The sequence below is a fragment of the Dreissena polymorpha genome, chromosome 1 (assembly GCF_020536995.1).
Source record: "Dreissena polymorpha isolate Duluth1 chromosome 1, UMN_Dpol_1.0, whole genome shotgun sequence".
Taxonomy (NCBI): Eukaryota; Metazoa; Mollusca; class Bivalvia; order Myida; family Dreissenidae; genus Dreissena; species Dreissena polymorpha.
This window is the reverse complement of record NC_068355.1, coordinates 89,236,461-89,262,090: the sequence shown is the minus strand read 5'-3', so window position 1 is coordinate 89,262,090 and position 25,630 is coordinate 89,236,461. Positions and strand designations below refer to the sequence as shown.

General features: G+C 34.9%; 1 protein-coding gene and 1 long non-coding RNA gene across 3 annotated transcripts; one reads left to right on the top strand and one right to left on the bottom strand.

The window, feature by feature from the left end:
- Positions 1-551: 551 nt before the first annotated feature.
- Positions 552-11,869, top strand: LOC127839881 (TLC domain-containing protein 2-like). 2 transcript variants are annotated; one of them, XM_052368276.1, is made up of 5 exons: positions 552-854; positions 1,060-1,142; positions 3,323-3,405; positions 4,365-4,536; positions 4,812-11,869. In XM_052368276.1, the coding sequence occupies exons 1-5, from the start codon at positions 610-612 to the stop codon at positions 5,012-5,014; spliced, it is 786 nt and encodes a 261-aa protein (XP_052224236.1). In that variant the 5' UTR covers positions 552-609; the 3' UTR covers positions 5,015-11,869. The 2 variants fall into 2 exon arrangements, with proteins under 2 accessions (XP_052224236.1, XP_052224242.1); XM_052368282.1 differs by having other exon boundaries at positions 556-689.
- Positions 10,592-16,773, bottom strand: LOC127839906 (uncharacterized). Its single transcript, XR_008030364.1, has 2 exons — positions 14,602-16,773; positions 10,592-14,143 (listed from the first exon to the last, which is right to left on the bottom strand). It is a non-coding gene; the product is annotated as an uncharacterized LOC127839906 (long non-coding RNA).
- Positions 16,774-25,630: the final 8,857 nt, after the last annotated feature.

Sequence of the window (25,630 nt, the reverse complement as noted above, 5' to 3'; positions counted from 1 at the left end):
TCACCACTGGTACACTGCAGTGGGTAAATATGACTAATAGTGTTTAGCAGCTTGTAAGACGAGATTGGCCAGTCTAGTGTTAATCATTGAAATCTGGCTGCTTTCAGGGAAAACGGGGCTTAATGCGTGCCAAATAAGATTAGCCTGTGCATACTGATTAGCCTGTGCAATGCGCATAAGCTAATCAAGGACGACATTTCAGATTGTATAATGTTTTTCGTTTAAAGAGAGTCTCTGGTACTGGGATGACAATTTATGCATATACATTAAGGCCTGTTTTCCCAAAATGAAGCTTAAATTATGCTTTTTATTAATGATTTAAAAAAACACATCTGGACCTGTACTTTAAGACACACTCTTTATAAATTTGAATGGGTTGTGTTCATTTAAAACTTGCAATATAAAAAGCTATATTAAAAACATTATTTTTTAAACTGAGTTGCGTCTAAACTTATGCAACAGCGAACACCTACAGTGCCTTCAGCGCTTTGATTCTCTTAATTTACAGTACTCGAGAACGTCGTAAAGTCATGAAAGTCAGGTGATGTGGCCCACGATTGTACTTCCGACGGAAACAAACACAACATTGTCAACAAACCACAGCGGAAAATGTCGACCGAAGTTAGCGATGAAAGTTACCATGATAACATAACTACAGAAATTTGGCCAAGTGGTTTCGCGGGTTCCAAGTATGGACTGTTCGTCGTATTTGTCTCTACAATATTGTTTTATTTTTCGGGTGTATTAACAGAATATATCCGACCGTGTGTAGCAGATCGACAGAAATGGAGATGGAAAAATATTTCAGTTTCGTTGCTTCATGCCATAATCAGCGGTTTGTGGTCCGTCATTTGGTATGTCAATATTTACCTTTTTTTAAAAATGTATGTAGGTTTTTATCATAATTTTCACTCATACAAATGTAGGCCATGTTTACTGCGTAAACTTTGAACCTCGTACGATTATTATGTTTACGGGCACTATGTCTCCACAGCTAGGTGGCTGAAATAATATAAACAAGATTAACCTTTTGTATTCAATCACTGTCTCTATTTTTAGTTTCAGAAATGAACCAAAAATGATGGAAGATTTAATTAATATTGCAACTCTTCAGGGCCATACCCTCATTTCAGTGTCAGTTGGTAAGGAATATATGTTATGAAAAATTTGATTACTTAATTATCTTCTATAGAAAAGATGCATCTTGCTGGGAATACATTCAAACAACTTTGCCATAAAACATCTTTCTCTATTGATTTTTACTAATTAGACATTGGTAATGGTTGATGTTAACTCAATTTATTAAAATCAATATTACATAATAATGAATAACTGTGTTCTAGTTATTGACCCACCATAAGTTGCATAACAGATACATGTACATGTTTATCTGTTATTTCTGTTTGCTGTCTGACACATGTATATCTGTTATTTAACTTTGATACTTTGTTCCCTCCAGTCTGCCCAATTATGTTTGCCCTATATAATATGGTGCAATATAGTATATATTGATAGCCGCCAATTATTGAGTATTAAAGCCACACAACTTTTTTGGCATAGTATCACTTGCTAATTACTAGTAATTAGGACATAGATTTAATTTTATCCATGCAAATTAGAATATATCTGTTGGTTACAAGCTACAAATCTGTCATTTTTTAGCTTTAAAACTTTTGTCGAAATTGACGTATATGTATAGAAATCCTACTTGCGGTTTTAAAAGCGGTACCGTTTGAAAAATAATAAATTACTTGCTAACTAGGCTATAGATTTAATGACAATTTTGCACACTTTCAAATTGCATCTATATGTATTGATTAACATGTATTTCCAATTAAGGTGTGCATGTTTTTTTGTAAGGCAAAATATGGTGATTGCTAATGTTTCTGTTGCTGTGGTTTAAGAAACTATTTAAAACTTGGTATGTTGATAAAGGGACCAATCGGTAATATGCATATAATTGCTTTTTTTTGTCAAGCAAAAATGATTTTTCTACACATTGTTAGTGAATAGAGAAAATTAAAATCTGTATCCTGCAACAAGTCAAATAGTACTTAAGTAATGTTGAAAAAACTCTAATCTATATGTGAATAGTTTTCCATGTGGGGAAATGCTTGCTGTTATAGTCTTGTCTGCTGTATGTCGGTCTAAGAATCTATATTCTTCAATAACTCTAGAAGTACATAAGATAAGTTGATAAAACTCAGTATGTCACATTGTGGATAGAGAGCCATATAGGAAATTTGCATTTCATTTCAGTTTTTCTCATATGTCCAAAATCAAAGTTGTTTTGGAAACAAAAATAAGTGAAAACTAAAATCTACATGCCGTCATACAGTAACTAAAAACTGCTTAATCTAGGTTAACGAAACTTGTAATGATCTTGTTCTTTTGCTTTTTTATTTGTGAACAAGCTCTTGAAGTTGTGCATGTGTTATTTTTATCTTCCTACATTAAGGATTACAAAAGTTATGTTTTAAACTTTTGGTAAGCTATTCTATATCATAATGCAAAATATTTTTACATAAATCTTTTGTGTATTCTCCGTCACTTTTGTTACACAATTTTAGTCAAATTTGTGGCAGTATTTTTAATGTCAATGCGACACTTAGAGGACAAAGGTCAAATATGGTTATTATACAGTATGTTGAAACATGCCTCATTGTTTGGGGCAAACTATCTTGTGTCTCAATCAGTTGTTGTGACATAGTTTCAAACTGTTTAAGTTTAGTCCTCACAAAAATTGACAATGCAGATATGCATTGGTCTTATTAAATTCTGTTAGAAATATACAATGCTTTAAATGCAATTTTACAGGAAATATAATAATATGATTTGATTCATGTGTGTTACTGTATACTCACTTTAGAAATGTTTCTTCAACATTTGCAGAATTCTTTCAAATGTTAAGAAAAATGTTATGTCCGTAAAAGACAATTTTCTTGTAAATTTATTCAGTTTCAAACTCTACTTTAACTTTAAATATGGGGTAATGTACCGACTGAGATATTATTTTTAATAGATTATTTCTAATCCTATTTATTCATGAACTGTTGTGTTGTGTTTATAATCCTCTCTCAGAGAGACCAGGGCTTTAAGCATGTGCATAAATTGTCAGCAGTGGCTAATCAGGCACTACAATTTCTGTCTAGTATTGTTTATAAAAGACGTGCTTCAAAAGAAACAAGAACCATAAGCAAACAATTAATCCCATTATAAGCCTGTGCTAACAGCTCAGGCTAATTTGTCACGACAGTTTACGAACATGCATTAAGCCCCCTTTTCCCTTTTTTTCTTTAATTTTTGTTTTGTTTTCATACAGGATACTTCATCTATGATATTTCTGACATGCTTATTTACCAAAGGAGCAGACAAACACTTGAGCTTCTTCTGCATCATTTTGTGGTAAGAAATTTTTTGACCTTTTTTTTTAGTTCACCTGAGCACAAGGTGCTCATGGTGAGCTTTTGTGCTCGCCCTTTTGTTTGTCTCTGTCGTGCTTCATCAAAAATTTGCCTTTTTAATACCCTAGAGGCCAAATTTAGTGTCTGTTCTTCATAAAATTTGGTTAAAAGAATTATCCTAATGACATCTTGGACAAGTTCAAAATGGTTCCGCTTTGTTGAAAAATATTGCTGCCAGGGTTCGTGGCATTTTTCCTTAGTGGCAAGGTAAAAAGTTGCAAAAAAGTTGTTGTGCTGATACAAAAAGGCTTTTTAGATATATACAAACATTGTGATCTCTACCACTTTGGAGTTTACTTTAGAGTTCATGTATCACTTGAATAAGACCTATCTTACTTGAAATAAACATTCAAAGCATATGTATTAAGTATTTTCAAAGAAGTATCAATAGTCAAAATGGAGCATGTTATAAATGATTAACCCCGCCATAGTAAAAGGTAGGCTTATTAATTACTAGAACCTGGCCCCGCAAAGTGAGAAAAAATAATTGATTTGAAATAAATTTTCACAGATGATCATATTGTCAAAACAAAGAGCAATACTTGTGAAAATACATGTTTGTATCTTGCCAATTACTTTATTGGGGTTTTAAAACTAAAGTTTAATTTATGCCGTAAAATGTATTGTTATCAGCCATGTAATCAATTAGAAGTTAAGGTCATAAAGTTAATCAAGTTAAGATAGTAGACACCTGATAATTGTGTATACAAAACATGTATTCCATCAGTGGATATTATGCAAATAAATGTTTATGACCCACCCATAACTGTATGGTGTGCTAAAAATTAATATAGCTTTCAAAATGTTAAAATTTTTGAACTCAAATAACCTTATCATTATCTGGAGCTTTGCTGAAGACAGTCAAAGTTTTTTATGATGTGTTCCAATCATAAATTGCAGATTGTGGTGTGTTTCGGCATTGCGATTGTCACAAAAGTGTATGTGGGTTACGGTGTGTTGGCGCTGGTGGTTGAGTTGAACAGTATCTTCTTGCACACCAGGCAGCTGCTGCAGTGCTGTGGGTACACACGCACCGATAGAATCTATAGACTCAACAGCCTCGTGAACTTGGGTAGGCATCATCTCATTGTTTCTTGCCCCTCTAGGTTGGTCAACACAAAAAGTGTGACAATTTGTTTTGAACTAGTTAAAATATTGAAGGGAACAAAACATTTAAGGGAACTTTAAGGGACAATTAAAAATTATTTAACATATCTATATTATCTGAGAAATTACTTTTATTTAGCAATTCAACATTTCACCATACTGGTCCATCTTTCCCCCATCTTCATTTGGGTTTTAGTGAAAGATAAATAAATAGTTTGCTTATTACCCCTATGTTTCCAGGCACATTCCTTGGTTTTCGCATACTGACCCTTGCATGGATGACTCGGTGGATTGTGATCAATAAAGACCTTGTGCCTTTGCCGTTTTACACTGTTGGAAGTTTAGGGTTAGCGACAATGACGGTCATGAACATCATCCTCTTCTATCGACTGCTCAAAAGTGACTTCCTCCGCCAAAAAGAGTCCCATAAGAAAGAAGACTAAAAAAGAAGACATTGTGGGTTTACAAATCCACATATCTTACACAAACACATCCGAAAATTACTAATTCAAAATCGTTTTTTTTTCCAAAATCTGAAATCCATTAATTTTTATGTCAACTTAAAGACTATTAAAGAAACACAAAATGTTAAGGGACGAATATAAATTACTCGACATATTAATGTAACATTTGGTTAAATGAATGTTGATGCATGTTGATTTTTCAAGAATGATTTATGGCAAGATAAACAAAATATTGGGTAACACAGTTAAAACATATTGTTCAATCAAAACCAATATAAATATTTGTTTATTTGTTGTTGGATCATTTAATCAAAACATAATTTATGGGTTTCTGTTTGGATAGGCATCTGTTTTCAAACTTCAATTTAAACAACTAAGTTACTTTGTAGATGGTAGAATCTAAGTATGAAATTGAACATTTGTAGCTTGCGTTAATAAATACAGTCAGTATTGTACACAATAAATACAATGGACGATTAAATTGTTGGTAAATATTGAGGGAAAATCAAAGATTGAGCAGTTTGTTCAAAATTTTCATTCAATGTAAATCTTTTTATTTAAGTCTGTTTTGAGAATAGTGGGGCTTAATGCATGCGCATAAAGACTTATTGTCAGCCATGATCAGTATGTGGGACGAAACTACGCATATGCGTTAGGCCCTGTTTTCCCAGAACAGTTCTCATTTTTATGTTTATTGTTTAATTTAACTCTGTAAGACCTCATTTTGTATCTGCTAGCATTTGTGTCTTATTATTGTTGTTTCATACCCTAAACAAAGAATGTGATATTTTTGTAACATAAGCTTAAGTATGCTATTTGTATTCTCTATGTTATTTGTATTCAGCTAATATTTTGTACATGTTTGAATTTGTATATTTTTATTATGAAGTGTATTTGCAATCCATAAATTACTAGAAAGTTTTCCAGACTTCTTTGTGGAGTACTAATATATCAGGCTGTGATAGGTTAATTAGATAACTGGCTGTTGTGGTAAATAAATGCACTACTTAGCCTTCTACATGTAGCCACTTTTCCTATGGTTACGTTCATTTAATATTTTGAACAATCGTATGCGCATAAATATGAAACAATTCAAAGAACATTTTGTATCATGAAATAGAGAAATACATGTTTGTAAGAATAAATAAAACAGTTTGTATAAACAGATTGTGTTAACGCAAAAATAACAAGAACATAAACATGACCTACACTGTATGACTCACCATGTCATTTCCTGTGGTTTCGTGAATTTTGATTGGTTGCCAATTTGCAGGTGCTAGATGAGGCCCGAACTAGTGTTACTTATTAAAATGCATCCATATATCGTCACACACACAAAACGAGTTAACAACAATGAAATAATTGATTCAAGTGAGCTATATTAACGATGTCAAATTAAAATTAACTAGAAAAAGTTAACTGGAGGGAACTGAACTAAGTATGTTATTATGTTATTAATATGTTATTAAGCCATATTTTCACTTCATTGTATTCAACATGTTTGACTACTAAGAAACAAGCATGATATAAATTTGGAACCTATATGATCATAAATTAAATTATTTAGTAAACCTTTCTGAAATACCGGCATTGTGTACAGTTACCTTACTTTGCCATGTATTCCGCGCAATCAATGATTACTCATTTATTTAGGCATAATTGGGTAAACAAATTTTTCTAATAAAGAAAACCAGAAAATTGGCCAATATTTTAACACTGCCCATTCAGTTATCACGTTACTGAAACATTGATCAGTGTCACTGAATCTGTATATTTACAGTTACCGTAAAATATTAAGTGTTTTATCACAGGCTTCATGGCACTATTATTTTTACAATGCTGTAGATAATTTGTTGAGACTACAAGGGGTTCTGTAAAGGGTTGATTTTGTTAGTGTGTGCCTTGGTAATGGTGGTCTTTATTTGAATGCTAAAGCATCAACATGATTAATTGTTCATAATAATCACTCTAAAAATTGCAATGTTAAATAGAACACTGACTTTTCAGGGGATTTTATGCTTGGAAAATTCGGTTAAACCATTGTGTGCGGATTCTGCTGAATATATAACTTGAAATGCTTTACAGTTTCATTTAGTGGGATTTTAAATAATTTTAGATTGCTGTGCGGTTACATTAGTAATAAAAAATTGTTAAACATTTAATATTTGTACACTCCTATTAATGTAATTTCATAATTTAAAATTCGGATTCGTTGCTTAGCATTTCAAATTGCTAAAACAGTGCTATAAATGATAAAAAAAATGTCAAAACACATACAAAGACATGATCATTTTAATTCAAACATGTTTATGGCTCTATGAACTGCTGCTACCTTGTTTACGCCAAATGTTACCAGCCCTTTCAACCTGTAAGATAATAGAGTGTAGAATTCTGGAGAAAAAAAACATCGCATGGGTATGGATATGTAGGAAAGAACAATGATATTTTTGCAATTAGCAGTCTGAATTGCGTTGTATCAATGTATAATGCAACTGAATGTGAGTGTTAAAGTACTGTTTATAATTTTGCTAGATATGAAAATTGACATAACTTTTCTGCCAGAGAAATGGTAGCAAAAAGATTCAACCAAGTGTCCAATGGATTTCTGGTGCTTTTTATTCAGCCTTATTAGACATTAAGGTGGTTAGAGACAATCAGTACATACCATAGTAATTGGTTTATCTTGATTTCACATTTTTCGAGTAACAATATTGCAGGTGTTTATTTGCCCCGATAAAGCAATGGAGGATACTGGAATCACCAGCTGTTGGTAGACGCAATCACATCCCCAGATGGTATATGTTCTCCGACACTTCTCAATGAGAAACATTCAATCTTGCATGTATTGTTCCTAATGATAAGAAGTAGTACAATTGCAATTTTTATAATCCTAAGGGTATAAAAAAAGAAAATTGATACCTCTTATACAACTTGCGACAAATTATTAGATCTAATGTCAGGGCTATTCCTTTGTACAGTAACAAGTTCTATTTTTATTTTCTTAAAAATCAACTGTACATGGTAAAATCCCGTTATATGGTTATCTATATCTTTTGTTAACTATTTCGGCTGTACATCGTCATACCTCCTAATTTGGGTATCTATATCTTTTGTGAAATATTTGGGCTTGGTGTTTTGTATGGCTTCATCATTTGCCAAATAGTGTTCTGCCTTTGTCTTTTACAAAAAAGTACATTAATAGAATTCTTTAATATTAGTATATTGTACTCTCCATATGTTGATATTTTTGTAGCTGCCATAGAACTCCATAAGTATTTAATTAGTTCATAGTATTTTTGTGTAGCATAGTCTGTTATATTTCAGGGAAAACATTAATACATTCTTTATAATACAATGAAATTATAAATAAATCACTTACTTTTTTAAATGTCAATATACAGTAATTAATTGATTTATTTTCAATTTATCTTTATTTTTATATAATCAAATCAGACATGCATACATTTATAACCAGCTGTTTGGTAGAAAATCTCGTACAATCTTTATAAATAAAATGTCTTTTGTCCAATAGAAACAATTTATCATTGTATTCACTTGGAGACTTTTCTAACGCAACACTTTCAAACTTGAATATCTCGGTAAATAGTTAAGATTGTGATCGTTTGACTCTATGCTGAGTAAGCTCACAATAAAATCATTCATCTTTGACGATCCGAACCTTAAGCATGTGTGGTGTATGTATTGTTTCAGCTTTTTGCGCGTGGAAATGGTGCTTAAGCGTCCAATCGTCATCGATGAATGATTTTATCGAAAACTTGCTCAGAATGTAGTCAAATTATCACATTAAAAAAAAAAAAATCGTAACTTATAACTAAGATATATAAGTTTGAATAGTGTTGCATTAGAAAAGTCTCCAAGTGCATACAAACATGTACTGTCTGATACAACTATGGTCATTGAACACAATTTGGTTGTAGAACTATTTGTTAACAACTCAAATAGAACTTGAGCAGAGCACACTTAAATATACATCTCATTTCAGTTGTGCAAATATTTAACAAATCATACTAAGTGATATTAGATACAGTTTTCATTGTGTTCGCCAATAAGAAGTGGCACTTCTCTTGAACTCTAGTGTTGTCACCAACTTTACAACGTGATTTATATTACATACATTTTCTTTTGATGTTCAGTAATTGAGACATTATGCTAATTTGCTAAACAAATGTCGGAAATGCTAACCCCTATCAAAATATGAACACTCTTTCCTGTTTCAAGTATATAATAGTAAGACCTCTTCAAAAAAGAGAAAATGCTATCTTTTCTGGACATCAGTAATATTCTGACATAAAAATAATCTCTCACACACACACACACTCAACACAATACTGTTTGTACTTGTAGCATTTATTTGTGTGAAAATATGTTTTATATATAAACACACATAAAATACTGTCAGATATATTTGATTTGACTACATCATAATGGTTATATTATCATTTGTTTGTCAACATAATAAGATTTATATTTAAATATTTGTAAAGTAAGGTGCTTAATTGAACAATCTTCCACATGTTTTGTAGCACAGTTTGCTTTTGACACTTGATTTCATAGCTTTATACTCACATATACTCTTAGAGTGATGTTTGTTTCCCACTATAATGGCTGTCTTTCTTCGCAAATCTGTCTTGCTTATTATTAAATCATTAATTTTTTTGTTATTTTGTATTGTAGAAGGAAATGTGAATGCTAATATGCCTTAAATAACATAATCCGTTTATGGTATTACTGTTTCAAGCTACCATTATTTTGTTATTGGTAGTTGTTTGTTTGTCAATGTGTTCAATTTGCTTATGTAACATTATTGTTATTAAGTATATGTTTTGTAAATTGTTACAGTTTTTCCTTTACTTTTGATAGTAGTTGATCAAAATGTAATGAAATAATTAATAATCTATAAGGGGTATACCATTGATCCAGAATTTACCTCGCAATTGAGCTGCAACCTGGGAAAACTGGGCTTAATTGATTTGTGTAAAGTGATGTCCCAGACGAGCCAGTGCAAGATGCACAGGCTTACCAGGGACGACACTTAATGCACATGTATTAAGCCTTGTTGTTTTCTTCTAGAGCACAGCTTTATTTTGAGATAACTGAAATTATTCTGCACATGGTGAGCTTTGAGATCAACATTAGAATGTCATCGATTGTGAAATACTAACACTTTGAATGTTGCATTTTTTCTGCAACCTTTATGAAACTTGATAGGAAATTGTGCTCATGACTGATGACTCAAAAACAAGGTCAATTTGATTTAAACGTTTCTGAGCCCTATAATAGTAGTTGCACACAATAAACAATCTTTATAACAAATGGCCCTCTTTTTCCATTATGTCAAATTTTGGTATGTGTGAGTTGTTATATTTTGTTTCATGGTTTTAAATAAATCATACAATCTAGTTAAAATAATTGAGATTGATTTTGACTTTATTACTGAAGACATTATTTTGTTTATGATCAAAATACACATAAAATTTATTTTTATTACACAATGAACTGCTATTGTGGATGTGTGTATTGTTTTTCAAAAACAACATATTGCATTGAGCATGTGTGTGTGTGTGTGACAATTGAGACTGCTATAAGATCTAGTTTGAATCATATAGTACCTCTGACTTTGTATAATTAGAACTTGTATTTCTGTATCAAGCTCTTGTTCTTGATAATCAAAAAGCAAATCAGCTTGTTACCCCCATACTTAATCACGATGTTGCTTTAGTGACATAAACAGCGTTGTAGGGCATCCGGGCAATGACATCCATCTTTGGCTTGCAAGAAGTAGGTTCTGATTGGCCTGGTTTGAAATGATGTGGCCGAAATTATGGAAAATGATGATTGTTATTTATCTGTCAAAACACCTGTTAAGCCAGAAGCAGAGTTGGTACCAATATCTACTAAAAGACCTTTGGAGTTGGTCAGTATTGACTTTTTTATCACTAGAAAATTCCAAGGATTCCTATTTGGATAAGTAAGTTATAGTGGTCCATTTCACTTATTATGCCCAAAAACAACTGCCAGAGCATTTTATTACTTTCTTCATCAAAACAACCCCTTAGTGATCAAAAAAGGAATTTCGTTGGAAAAACCATAACTGAGCTCTGTAAATGTACAGGCATTAAGAAATGTTAGACTATATTCTATAAAATATAATGGATAATGGTGCAGCTGAAAGGTTAAACCACCCATTAATAAGCATGTTGAAAAACAGAAACCTTACAAGTGCAGTGCAAATCTGGTTGGAAAAAGTTTTGTAGCTCAACAAGTGCAAGCCTATGATGCCCCATTCATAATGATATTATTTGTTTACTCCAAAGTCCCTTTGCTGGTTAGTGATTTAATGAAGTATATTAGCAACACAAGCAAGCAACATATATTTTGGGTTATGTTCACCATTCAAACATAAACTAATTGACCTAAAATCACAATTACTTAACATTTATATCCATATATATTTTTTATATTTATGACATTTGATCAGGGTGTTATACATTTGGCTTGCTTTTTTAGAGTTCTAGTAGAATGTTGACAAAAGGCCTACACATTCAGTATGGTATTTGCATATTTTTGGTTTGTTATTTGGAGTAAAAGGTGTGTTTTTAATACAATTTTCAACCATAATACTGATCAAACGGCATTTACTACCTCATCTTGTAATATAATGCCAAAGGGAAGAAATTGATTTCATTATGGTTTAAATTTGTCTTCATTTGTGCTACGTTTTGTGTTATATAAAACATCACTGAACTGTTGTATTTTCTTAAGTTTGATATTGATTAAATTTAAGCTTTCTGTATTAAATATATTATGCTCTTTCGTTTTGGTTTGTTACTGTTTACACTAACTCTTATGCCTTAATATGGACCACTGGTTACTTTTAACAGTGAAATAAATTACCATACTTAGTATTTGCCAGTGATTACTATTTACAATGAAGTAAACAGCTAATTATGTGATAGTGGTGACTGTTTACAATGAAGTAAACAACTAAGTATGTGATCGTAGAACTGTTTACTATAAATTAAACAACCAAGTATGCGCCAGTGATAACTTGTTTTAATGAAGTATCGCAAAACACTAAAGTATGTGCCAGTGGTTACTGTTTACAATGAATTAAATAACTAAGAATATGTCATTGGTCGATGTTTACAATGAAGTAAACAACTATATATGTGCAAGTGATGACTGTTTACAATGAATGAAACAACTAAGTATGTGATCGTGGTGACTGTTTACTATAAATGAAACAACTAAGTATGCGATCGTGGTGACTGTTTACTATAAATGAAACAACAAAGTATGTGCCAGTGATAACTTGTTTTAATGAAGTACCGCTAAACACTTAAGTGTGGGCCAGTGGTTACTGTTTACAATTTAGTAAATAACAAAGAATATGTCATTGGTCGATGTTTACACTGAAGTAAACGACTAAATATGTGCCAGTGGTGACTGTTTACAATTAAGTTAACATGTGTTAGTGGTTACTGTTCACAATGAATTACATATTTCGCATATGTCATTGGTTACTGTTGACAATGAAGTAAATAACTCAACATATGTCAATGGTTACTGTTTCGGAAAGGGTAATCACGTGATATTCAAGCTGGCGATGTCAATCCCGAGACAAGTATTTATCGACGTTTTATACCGTTTATTAATTGTTTGCCTTTTTAAAATGACGCTCACTTTCCAGCCATGTCAGAGAGAAAGTTACTAGCGTTTATTTTATGCTTTCCGGTGGTTTATAGAGAAATATCAGTAAATTAAAACTGATAATTTCACAGTTTTAAACAGTGAAAATTATCAGTGAAAATAATCGATAATTTTCACTGTTTACTGTAAAATGACGTCATTTTTTTGACGAAATGACGTCATTATCCCGGCGGAATTCTTTAGTTAAACTCTTTAATAATGTATATAAACTGTGAAAAAAAGCATAAAATAAAAAGAAATTTTGTTGGATTCGGTGGAATATCGATTTTAATTCACTCGTGATCATAGAAAATATATATTTTCACTCGTGGCTGCGCTTCTCGTGAACATATTATTTTCAATGATCACTCGTGAATTAAATTCGATAATCCACCGAATCCAACAAATATCCTCTATTTATTTCGTATTAAATTAATGACGCTCACTTTCCAGCCATGTCAGAATGAAAGTTACTAGCGTTTGTTTCGTATTAGTACTCGCTCTATATCTCGACTTTACTTGCCGAACATTTTGAAGCGGAATGACCTCATTTCAGCTCCACTAAGAAAATTGGCATAGAGGAAAGTCGAGATAAAATGCGAATGTTAATACGAAATAAACGCTAATCACTTTCTCGCTGATATGGCTGGAAACTGAGCGTCATTTATAAATGAAACAAAAAGTAATATAGGATATAAAACGGCGAAATATACCTGTGTCGGCATGGACGATCGCCATCCTAACTATTACGTGTGTTTACAATGAAGTAAATAACTAGAAGCATATGCCACTGGTAACTATTAACCATGAAGTAAATAAATAAGCATAATTTATTATGTCACTGGTTAGTGTTAACAATGAAGAAGTTACTTTATTATTTGTCATTGGTTACTGTCTACGGAGAAATGTGTCACTGATTACTCTAACTGTGAAAACAATAAATTAATGCAAGTGAGTGGTTACAGTTACATCAGTAACAGTGAAGTAAATAAATAAGTTTCGTCTACTTGGTAATGTTTATAATAAAATCAATAATTAGGTATATGCGCATTGTTACTGTTAATGATGAATAGAATAAACAAGTATGAGTGGCTGGTTACTGTTAACAACCAAGTAAAACAAGAATATCAGTGAAACTGATGGATGCTCCCCGATGAAGCGCTTTGTCAATCTATGTGTTTATAACCACATAAAAAATATTTGATTAGCCTCGGTGACCTTGACCTTGACCCCAGTGACCTCAAAACTTATCAAAAGGTAGAGGCCAATGCAAGGTACCTACCTGCCAAATATGAAAGAGATCGGTAAAGTATTGAATGTGCTATGAGAAACTGTTACAAAAGCGTGACGGAAAATATATTATGAGCATCGGTGACCTTGACCCCAGTGACCTCAAACCTCATCAAAAGGATGAGGTCCATGCAAGGTACCTACGTGCCAAATATGAAAGAGATCGGTAAAGTATTGAAGGTGCTATGATAAACTGTAACAAAAGTGTGACGGAAAAATCTATTATTAGCCTCGGTGACCTCGACCCTAGTGACCTCAAACCTCATCAAAAGGTAGAGGTCCATGCAAGGTACCTAAATGCCAAACATGAAAGAGATCGGTAAACTATTGAAGGTGGTATGAGAAACTGTATCAAAAGTGTGACTGAAAAATCTATTATTAGCCTCGGTGACCTTGACCTTGATCCCAGTGACCTCAAACCTCATCAAAAGGTAGAGGTCCATGCAAGGTACCTACCTGCCAAATATGAAAGAGATCGGAAAAGTATTGAAGGTGCTATGAGAAACTGTAACAAAAGTGTGACGGAAAAATCTATTATTAGCCTCGGTGACCTTGACCCCAGTGACCTCATCAAAAGGTAGAGGTCCATGCAAGGTACCTACGTGCCAAATATGAAAGAGATCGGTAAAGTATTGAAGGTGCTATGAGAAAGTGTAACAAAAGTGTGACGGAAAAATCTATTATTAGCCTCGGTGACCTTGACCCCAGTGACCTCAAACCTCATCAAAAGGTAGAGGTCTATGCAAGGTACCTAAATGACAAACATGAAAGAGATCGGTAAAGTATTGAAGGTGGTATGAGAAACTGTATCAAAAGTGTGACGGAAAAATCTATTATTAGCCTCGGTGACCTCGACCTTGACCCCAGTGACCTCAAACCTCATCAAAGGGTAGAGGTCCATGCAAGGTACCTACATGCCAAATATGAAAGAGATCGGAAAAGTATTGAAGGTTCTATGAGAAACTGCAAAAAAGTATGACGAAAAAAACTACTATTAGCCTCGGTGACCTTGACCCTAGTGACCTCAAACCTCATCAAAAGGTAGAGGCCAATGCAAAGTACCTACATGCCAAATATGAAAGAGATCGGTAAAGTATTGAATGTGCTATGAGAAACTGTTACAAAAGCGTGACGGAAAATATATTATTAGCATCGGTGACCTTGACCCCAGTGACCTCAAACCTCAACAAAAGGTAGAGAGGTCCATGCAAGGTACCTACGTGCCAAATATGAAAGAGATCGGTAAAGTATTGAAGGTGCTATGATAAACTGTAACAAAAGTGTGACGTAAAAATCTATTATTAGCCTCGGTGACCTCGACCCTAGTGACCTCAAACCTCATCAAAAGGTAGAGGTCCATGCAAGGTACCTAAATGCCAAACATGAAAGAGATCAGTTAACTATTGAAGGTGGTATGAGAAACTGTATCAAAAGTGTGACTGAAAAATCTATTATTAGCCTCGGTGACCTTGACCTTGATCCCAGTGACCTCAAACCTCATCAAAAGGTAGAGGTCCATGCAAGGTACCTACCTGCCAAATATGAAAGAGATCGGAAAAGTATTGAAGGTGCTATGAGAAACTGTAACAAAAGTGTGACGGAAAAATCTATTATTAGCCTCGGTGACCTTGACCCCAGTGACCTCATCAAAAGGTAGAGGTCCATGCAAGGTACCTACGTGCCAAATATGAAAGAGATCGGTAAAGTATTGAAGGTGCTATGAGAAAGTGTAACAAAAGTGTGACGGAAAAATCTATTATTAGCCTCGGTGACCTTGACCCCAGTGACCTCAAACCTCATCAAAAGGTAGAGATCCATGCAAGGTACCTAAATGACAAACATGAAAGAGATCGGTAAAGTATTGAAGGTGGTATGAGAAACTGTATCAAAAGTGTGACGGAAAAATCTATTATTAGCCTCGGTGACCGTGACCTTGACCCCAGTGACTTCAAACCTCATCAAAGGGTAGAGGTCCATGCAAGGTACCTACATGCCAAATATGAAAGAGATCGGAAAAGTATTGAAGGTTCTATGAGAAACTGCAAAAAGTATGACGCAAAAATCTACTATTAGCCTCGGTGACCTTGACCTCAGTGACCTCAAACCTCATCAAAAGGTAGAGGTCCATGCAAAGTACCTACATGCCAAATATGAAAGAGATCGGTAAAGTATTGAAGGTGCTATGAGAAACTGTAACAAAAGTGTGACTGAAAAATCTATTATTAGCCTCGGTGACTTTGACCCCAGTGACCTCAAACCTCATCAAAAGGTAGAGGTCCATGCAAGGTACCTACATGCCAAATATGAAAGAGATCGGTAAAGTATTGAAGGTGCTATGAGAAAGTGTAACAAAAGTGTGACGGAAAAATCTATTATTAGCCTCGGTGACCTTGACCCCAGTGACCTCAAACCTCATCAAAAGGTAGAGGTCCATGCAAGGTACCTACATGCCAAATATGAAAGAGATCGGTAAAGTATTGAAGGTGCTATGAGAAACTGTAACAAAAGTGTGACGGAAGTAAGGCAGTAAGGAAGGACAAACTGGCAACTATATGCTCCCCGAAGGAGCATAAAAAACTAAGCTCCCTTGTTCGTTTGCAACGAATTAAAAACAAGAGCACCGCCTTGCAGGTGCAGACCGCTCATCTATTTTTCTTTTTAAAGGTGAAGGGACCTATCTCAATTGCAATCACAAAGGAAGGAGGGGTGGAGTGGAGGGAGTGTATAGTGTGGGGGTGTGGTCATTTATTTCATTTTCTTCCAAAAATGCAAAAAAAGCATTTATTTTTTTTGGGGGGGGGGGGATTTTGGGGTGGGATGGTTGGACAGTATTTCAAAAATATAAAAAATACAAAAAAACATATTTGTGTTTTTCAACCATGTTTAAAAAAAAAATTTAAAAATTGGGGGGGGGGGGGAGTTGGGTTGGTGGGGGTATAGTGTTAGGGTGTGGTGGTCATTTATTAGATGATCTTTAAGAAAAAAACACTTTTTTTTGGGGGGGGGGGATTCGGGGTGGGGGGCTTGGGGGATGGTTTGGGTGAAGTCTATTTAGGTATGTCAGGTAAGAGTTGTTTTGTCAAAGTATCAATCAAATCTAATCATAAATAAAGAAGTTATGGCAATTTTAGCAAAATTTTATAATTTGACCTTGAGAGTCAAGGTCATTCAAAGGTCAAGGTAAAATTCAACTTGCCAGGCACTGTACCCTCATGATAGCATTGAAGTTTGAAAGCAATAGCATTGCTACTTTAGAAGTAAAGTGGATCTAAACACAAATTTTTTCCATATATGCCAAGTTAAGTTAAAAAAAGGGCCATAATTCCGTAAAAAAACAACAACCAGAGTTATGCCACTTGTCCTTTACTGTCCCCTTATGATAGTTTGCGAGTGTTCCAATAATGAAAGCAATATCTATGATACTTTAGGGGTAAAGTGGACCAAACACAAAACTTAACCAAATTTTCAATTTTCTAAGTATAAAGGGCCATAATTCCGTCAAAATGCCAGTCAGAGTTACATAACTTAGCCTGCACAGTCCCCTTATGATAGTTAGTAAGTGTTACAAGTATGAAAGCAAAAGCTTTGATACTTTAGGCATAAAGTGACCAAAACACAAAACTTAACCAATTTTCAATTTTCTAATTATAAAAAGGGCACATAATTCTGTCAAAATGCCAGTCAGAGTTACATAACTTTGCCTGCACAGTCCCCATATGATAGTTAGTAAGTGTTGCAAGTATGCAAGCAATAGCTTTGATACTTAAGGAATTAAATGGACCTAAACACAAAACTTAACCAAAATTTTCAATTTTCTAAGTATGAAAAGGGCACATAATTCTGTCAAAATGCACGCCAGAGTTATCGAAGTTTGCCTGCCCAGTCCCCTCATGATAGTAAGTAAGTGTACCAAGTTTGAATGCAGTAGCATTGATACTTTATGAGAAAAGTGGACCTAAACGCAAAACTTAACCGGACGCTGACGCCGACGCCAAGGTGATGACAATAGCTCTTTTTTTTCTGCAAAAAATAGATGAGCTAAAAAATATTTTGTGTAGCATGGGTTGTATTTGTTTATGTTTAAATGAAACATAATTTTACAGAGAATCACACTGGACACAATCTTATAGACATTTTCATATAGTCGCACCCTTTACATCTGACTTGAGAACACATACAAACAATCCCTTATCCAATCTAAACAAATTCCTCATCCATATTTAGCCAATCAAAACACTCACTCATCCATACACTAGCCAATAATATTCATTCAAATCAGATAACACATAATTATACTGGAAAACGGATTAAGAAGGCGAGTTAGGTAGGTGGTCACGTTATCGTACACGTGGGGTTAACTCCGGCTTACACCTACCAAACAAGACTAAGCCAAAATTGAAATTCTTTCATTAACAACGAAACCGCTTTAAACTGCAGATATAATTTAACATCCTTCCTAAATTCGCCCGTGAATCTAGTAAATTAATGCGCACTTATTGCTGGGACACACTCTGGGTCCGCAGATAATGAAGCCACAGTCTCGGAAAGGACCTCCAAAACCTAACACACACAAAGGATATAAGGTCAGCACATAATGTAGTCGGGAAGACTCGGAACAACTTGTATATAAACTCTGAATTACACTCATACAAAAGGGATTAATGGCAAAGCCGGCTTTGGTAGTGTCCACTAATAAGGCCAGCATTTTTATTTTATTTGTTTTACGGGAAATTTTTCAACAAAATTGAGTCGGGGGGGGGGGATAAATAAAAATAAAAAAATAAAATCATGAAAAGTGAGCAGTCTACCAAAAAAATAAAAATAAAACTGTCTAAACTGATTATTTATTTTATTTTTGAAAATTTAAAATTAAGCCAATTTAATCTTATGTATACTTGCATTAACCTTTAAGTGTTTTATATATCTTATTACACTGTTGTAGAAGCTTTTTATAATAATAGTAAACATATTTTTATATATATTTATATGTAAAAGCACCTTTCGCATGTATTATACTATATTGCTTCAATAGAGACCATTAACCACGCCAGGTGTGTAGTGTATTAAAGTGATCGTTAAACTTTTGTTGAGTGTGAATCATATGTATGTTTATAACAAATATAGCATGCATTTGACTTAAATAAGAAATTAAAAAAGAATTGAAAACTTTTTAAATAGTTTAATAGCTTTAAATAACAACCAACTTTGTAACTTTCATCCATGGAAGGAATATGCATACTAAAAAAATACTACTTAACATACAATAGACTTGCTTTATATCATGATAATTTGTATCAATCATGAGAAAAAATGAGCCACATAACAGGAAATTGGACCTTAGGGCGATTGCGACCATTTTGGCTCCAAAAGAGCAGTCTGATCAGGTTCCAAACTGTTCAACATAATTGTCATTCAGTCAGTACTTCTAAAGATGTTAAGCAAACACTTTCGATCCTGATCAGACTGCGCTTGAATTGATCTTGATCCAAACTTTGTGTAGTGAAAGTTCTAGTACATAAAATGTGAATATTTTATTTAAGAAACCGTGAGTTATAGACTTATAAAAATATGTGCTGCATTTCATTTTATATTCAAAGAGAGTTATAGTGTTTATATATGTAAAGTGAACACAAGAGGCATGACTACAATATTTGGTGTGTAACATCGTTATGAGGTTCTCTTTGAAATTTTTTCAAATCATGCAGAAAATTTGCCCTCCCTAGGGGTTATTGTTTTGCTTATAAATATAAATAATATAATCATTCTCTGAAACCGCAAGGCCCTTTGGTGTGTTGCGTTGCATGCCGACCATATAGTGGTTCTTTGCTAAGTTTCCTCAAAGCATGTCTCCCTGGTCAAAACTGTTTGCGCTTCAGGGATCAACTGATTTATATAGATTAATGTCTTTGATAATCCCTAACAACACGGACACTGCAAGGGTCAGGGGTTCAATATTTGGTGTGTAACATGTTAGTGTTTTCTTCTTATAGATGTGATCAAATCATACATTTGGAGTTAAAAATAACCCGTCTTTGTTTCGCATGCGTAATATTTACTTATATAATAAAGAGTTAAACAATATTATTCTCTCAAAACGCATGGGTTAGGGGATAATTATTTTGTATGTGACATTGTATGGCAGTAATCTTCGTAGGTTTTGTATCATGTCCATTGGCTTCACATTAGCCCCAACAAAATATTGAGGTAAAAGACACAATATACCTAGAAACCTAGATTTATTTCATTGAACATTTTCTTAAGTGAAAGCCGTATAAAGAATTAAAAAGCACACGTAGCAAGGATTTAAATTGTTCTAGTAGAATTACTCTGCTGACTGTATATAACTTACTCGCAAGATTAATTATATATAGAACACAACTTTTGAACTATGTAATTGTATATTTTAAAATAGTATTTTATTTTAAAAATTTCGTAAAAGACTCACAATATTGTCAAAATAAAATGGTGTAAACTTTTGCACATATTATTTTGTTCCTCTCTTATTCACAGTTTAAGATCAAATGAAAATTTCTATGGAATGTGTTGTCTGTATTATTTTAAAGAGAAACAGCAATAACATGTTTTGGATATATAATTAACAGAGAGAGCTATATAAACGTGAAGATAATAATAACCCTTGGAACAAATACATAGAGCCGATTGAGCACCAGGGCCCTTGCTACACTTTGGGGGATTGGGGCCGGGGCCCTTAGAGGGGGGAATTTCACGTCGTTTTCGGCGAAAAAGGGAATTTTACAAGATCTTTTCACCAATCATTCAACACTAAATATTGCTCTTTTTTAATGTTATTTACATAAATATACATTTAATCAAAGGTTTATAGCAAGATACCAGCTGGATACATAGGTATATAAGTATTAAAAAATAAAAATAAATTGTTTTGGAGGGGGAAATTTTAGTTGAAATAGGGGAAAAAAGTTTATTAAACCTACCCAAAACTTTTTAACACACAGAAAGTTATCGATGGTGACACCTCTGCATCATCTGCTAAAACTCATTATTATTTTGAATTTCGTATCACATGATATGGGCATTATGTCAACAATGGTGTTATGAAGATTATCTTTTCTAATTGAAATTGTTTCTGCTCCGTTTTCAATTAATTTGATTTAAAAAAATGCTACATTTGTCTCGTTGATGTTAATGTCCGCCATTTCGGAAATGCAATATGAAAATCATTTGTTAAATACTCACCGATTGGCTAATCGCGTGTGGTATTGGCTGCAATAGCCAATGAAAATCGCTGACGCTTTCGAATTGCCACAACGAAACAACCCGTATTATAAACAAATTTTGAACAACACTTTCGGAAATCTGCGCATTTTTTTTCTAGTTTTGGATAAAATACTAGGTCGGCGGGTGAAATGTTAATAAAAAAAAAACGAAAGTGACTTTTATTTTTATTTGTATTTGTCGAAAAAAGGGTCGGTCGCTCCCGTAAAACAGATAATAAAAAATGCTGGCCTAATCCACTGTATGAGCATAATATTCCTTGTCAATTGCATGTGGAACATAACTTAAAAAGCATACGGTTTCAAAACAAGTATTAACATCTAAAATATGTTACATACTCTCCGCTTGTTACTTATAATAATGGAATAAATAACTAGATATGTAATATTGCTTATCAGCACCATGAATCAGCCGTTTGCAATATCCGATGGATGTATAATTATAAATAACAGATATATACTAGGTATGTAAAGACGAAACAGTAGGGTAAAACTAGTCTTAATCGAAAACTTAATGGGATTTTGAAATTAAATTACCACAAAATAAACGGAAATGTACGAATTACGTACGCAAAACAATAGAGTTGAAGGGTTATATTTAACCGGCTGTTGCAATTACAAACGTGTATTAGTTCTAACGAAATAATGAGTATCCGACCAGGAATGAGCAAGCGTTGCTGCGAGCAAATAATGTTGCATCCAGAGTTGTGCCATGCAGTCCACACAGGCTAATCAGGGACGACACTTTCCACTTGTCGTTGAGCTTTCGTTTGAATGTAGTCTCTTTGCGAGAATCCAGTTGAGGCTTAAAGGGTCGCCCCTGATTAGTCTGAGCGGACTGCACAGGCTAATCTAGGACGACACTTAACGCACATGCTTTAAATCCAGGGCGAGGCCTATTTAGGCTCACATCAGGGCGCAGTCTATGGGATCAAAAGGGTCAGAGGATTTACATTTGATAGTTTGTTCGCATAATGCCTGTGAAATTAAAATTCGCCCCTGTCTAGGCTTAACCTTTATTTTTAGTTTATAATAAAAAGTAAAATTCGTTCCTATATTGTCTCACAACATATTGAGATTTTGTTATACAACATAGATAAAAACACAGAGTATGAGTTACTAAACAAACATCACACAATCCACACATAACAGGTTAGTTTTACCAAGTCTCAGGTAAGTGACCTATAACGGGCCATTAAGGGTTCTTATTACATGTTTAATGGTTTTAAATTGAAGTATCGCAACGGTTATGTACACTTATAAACAAGATCGTTCGACCTTATTGTTTCCAAGACTGCCTTACTTCCAGCGTAACTGTTCGGGACACTGATACTGGTCACCATGCATACTACATGAAATTAAATCTGCGGCTACGTGCTGGGCTCCGAGTGCGGGCGCCATACAGCCCAGAGGCCACGTGGAACGTAACCTTTCCGTACACGCCCAAACCTCATACATGTATCACATCGCCCCAGCCACTCAAGATCGGTTAAGTCAACCCCGCAACTCAAAGTGGATTATTCCGCTCTAGCCACCGCAGGTGGGTCGCCCCACCATAGCCATCCTAGTTGGGTCCCCCGAACCACCTTAAGGTGATCATCCCGCCCTAGCCACCTAAGTTGGGTCATCCCGCCCTAGTCACACAAGGTGGGCTACTCCGCCCTAACCACATAAGGTGAGTTACCCAGCCCTAGCCATCCAATGCGGGTCCTCCGCCCAAGCCACATAAGGTGGATAATCCCGCCCTAGCCACTTTAGGTGGATCAACCCGCCCTAGCCACCTACGGAAGGTCACCCCACCCTAACCACATAAGGTGAGTAACCCCGCCATAGCCATCCAAGGTGGATCAACCCGCTCTAACCACCTAAGGTGGGTCACCTTGCCCTAGCCATCCAAGGTGGATCACCCCGCCCTAGCCACCTAATGTGGGTCAACCCGCTCTAGCAATCCAATGTGGGTCAACCCGCCCTAGCCACCTAATGCAGTTAAACCCGCACTAGCAATCCAACGTTGGTCACCCTGCCCTAGCCACCTAAGGTGGATCACCCCGCCCTAACCTCATACGGTGAGTAACCCCGCCCTAGCCATCCAAGGTGGGTCACCTGGCCCTAGCCATCTAAGGTGGGTCAGCCCGCCCTAGCCATCCAAGGTGAATCAGCCCGCCCTAACCACATACGGTGAGTAACCTCGCCCTAGCCATCCAAGGTGATTCAGCCCGCCTTAGTCACACAAGGTGAGTGACCCCGCCCTAGCCAACCAAGGTGGATTAGCCCACCCTAACCACATTAGGTGAGTCACCCCGCCCTAGCCATCCAAGGTGGATCAATCCTCCCTAGTCACACAAGGTGAGTCAGCCCGCGGACCTGATCATTTGTACAACAGACCGTATTAGTGTAAACACAGATTTCAGCCGGCAAAATCAACATTGTGTCTCCGCGCGGCGCGGGAATACCCTTTCCCCAGAGCGCGAGTTATTTGGGGAAAAAAGGTTTATTTTTTCCTTTTATGACGTAATAAACCAAAATAAATAAAAAAAAAAAAAAATTCTAACGTCTAATGGGCGCTGAGTCAAGGTGGTCGGCGCGGGTCATGTCCCATTTATGGGACATTGCGCTGATAGTTCACTTACATGCTGTGCGGTCAGTATCAATGATGGAAACGTTTTTTTTTTGTTCTATATTGTAGCAATACTTCTCTAATTTACGCCTGATATGTAATTTATTCAATTTCATCGATAATAACATGAAATATGACCGGCGCGAGTGACAGGTGATAAACCCGCGCCAAATTTCGATATTTTCCCAAAATCCCCTGCGGCGCCGATATTACATACAACCATTAAAGTTATATATCATCTGAAAGGGAATTTAATAACCTAAAATTTGGTTAGGAAATGGTGTTCAAGAACTTCTTATGAAGGCTTAACATTAAACAAAATTACCCCCCCCCCTCCCGAAAATAAAAAAATAACAATTCAGTACATGCATGCCATGCATAGACAGTCGATATGGGTGATATAACAACATTTAATGCGTTATATTAAAGCGGTGGATATGCTCTATTTAAAACTATTTGACTTTTATGAATTGCACGGGTTTGGATGCCCAAAATTGCTGGCGCGGGTGACCTATTTCGAACCCGAGCGTATTCCGTTATTTTCCCCGATATCCCAGGGGCGCGAATTATATTGCGATTTAACCGGTACATACACCCATTAAAGTTATATATCATCTGAAAGGGAATTAATTTACCTACAATTTGGTTAGGAAATGGTGATTAAGAACTTAATATTAAGGCTAAAAAAATGAAAAAAGTTACCCTACTCCCAGAAAATAAAAAAATAAAAATTCAGTTCATGCATGCCAATTAGACAGTTGATATGGGTGATATAACAACATTTAATGCGTTATAGTATAGCGGTGGGTATGCTCTATCTAAAACTAGTTGACTTTTGCGAATTTCACGGGTTTGGATGCCCAAAATTGCTGGCGCGGGTGACCAATTTCGAACCCGAGCCGTATTCCGTTATTTTCCCCGATATCCCAAGGGCGCGAATTATATTGCGATTTAATAGTTACATACACCCATTAAAGTTATATATCATCTGAAAGGGAATTTATTAACCTACAATTTGGTTATAGTATGGTGTCCAAGAACTTAATATTTTAGGCTAAAAAAATTGAAAAAAGTTACCCCCCTCCCGACAATAAAAAAATTAAAAATATTCAGTTCATGCATGCCAATTAGACAGTCGATATGAGTGATATAACAACATTTAATGCGTTATATTATAGCGGTGGATATTCTCTATCTAATACTAGTTGACTTTTGCGAATTGCACGGGTTTGGATGTCCACAATTGCTGGCACGGGTGACCTATTTCGAACCCGAGCCGTATTCCGTTATTTTCCCCGATATCCCAGGGGCGCGAATTATATTGCGATTCAACCGTTACATACACTCATTAAAGTTATATATCATCTGAAAGGGAATTTATTTACCTACAATTTGGTTAGAAAATGGTGATTAAGAACTTAATATTAAGGCTAAAGAAATGAAAAAAAAGTTACCCCACCCCCAGAAAATTAAAAAAATAATATTCAGTTCATGCATGCCAATTAGACAGTTGATATGGGTGATATAACAACATTTAATGCATTACAGTATAGCGGTGGATATGCTCTATCTAAAACTAGTTGACTTTTGCGAATTGCACGGGTTTGGATGCCCAAAATTGCTGGCGCGGGTGACAAATTTCGAACCCGAGCCGTATTCCGTTATTTTCCCCGATATCCCAAGGGCGCGAATTATATTGCGATTTAACCGTTACATACACCCATT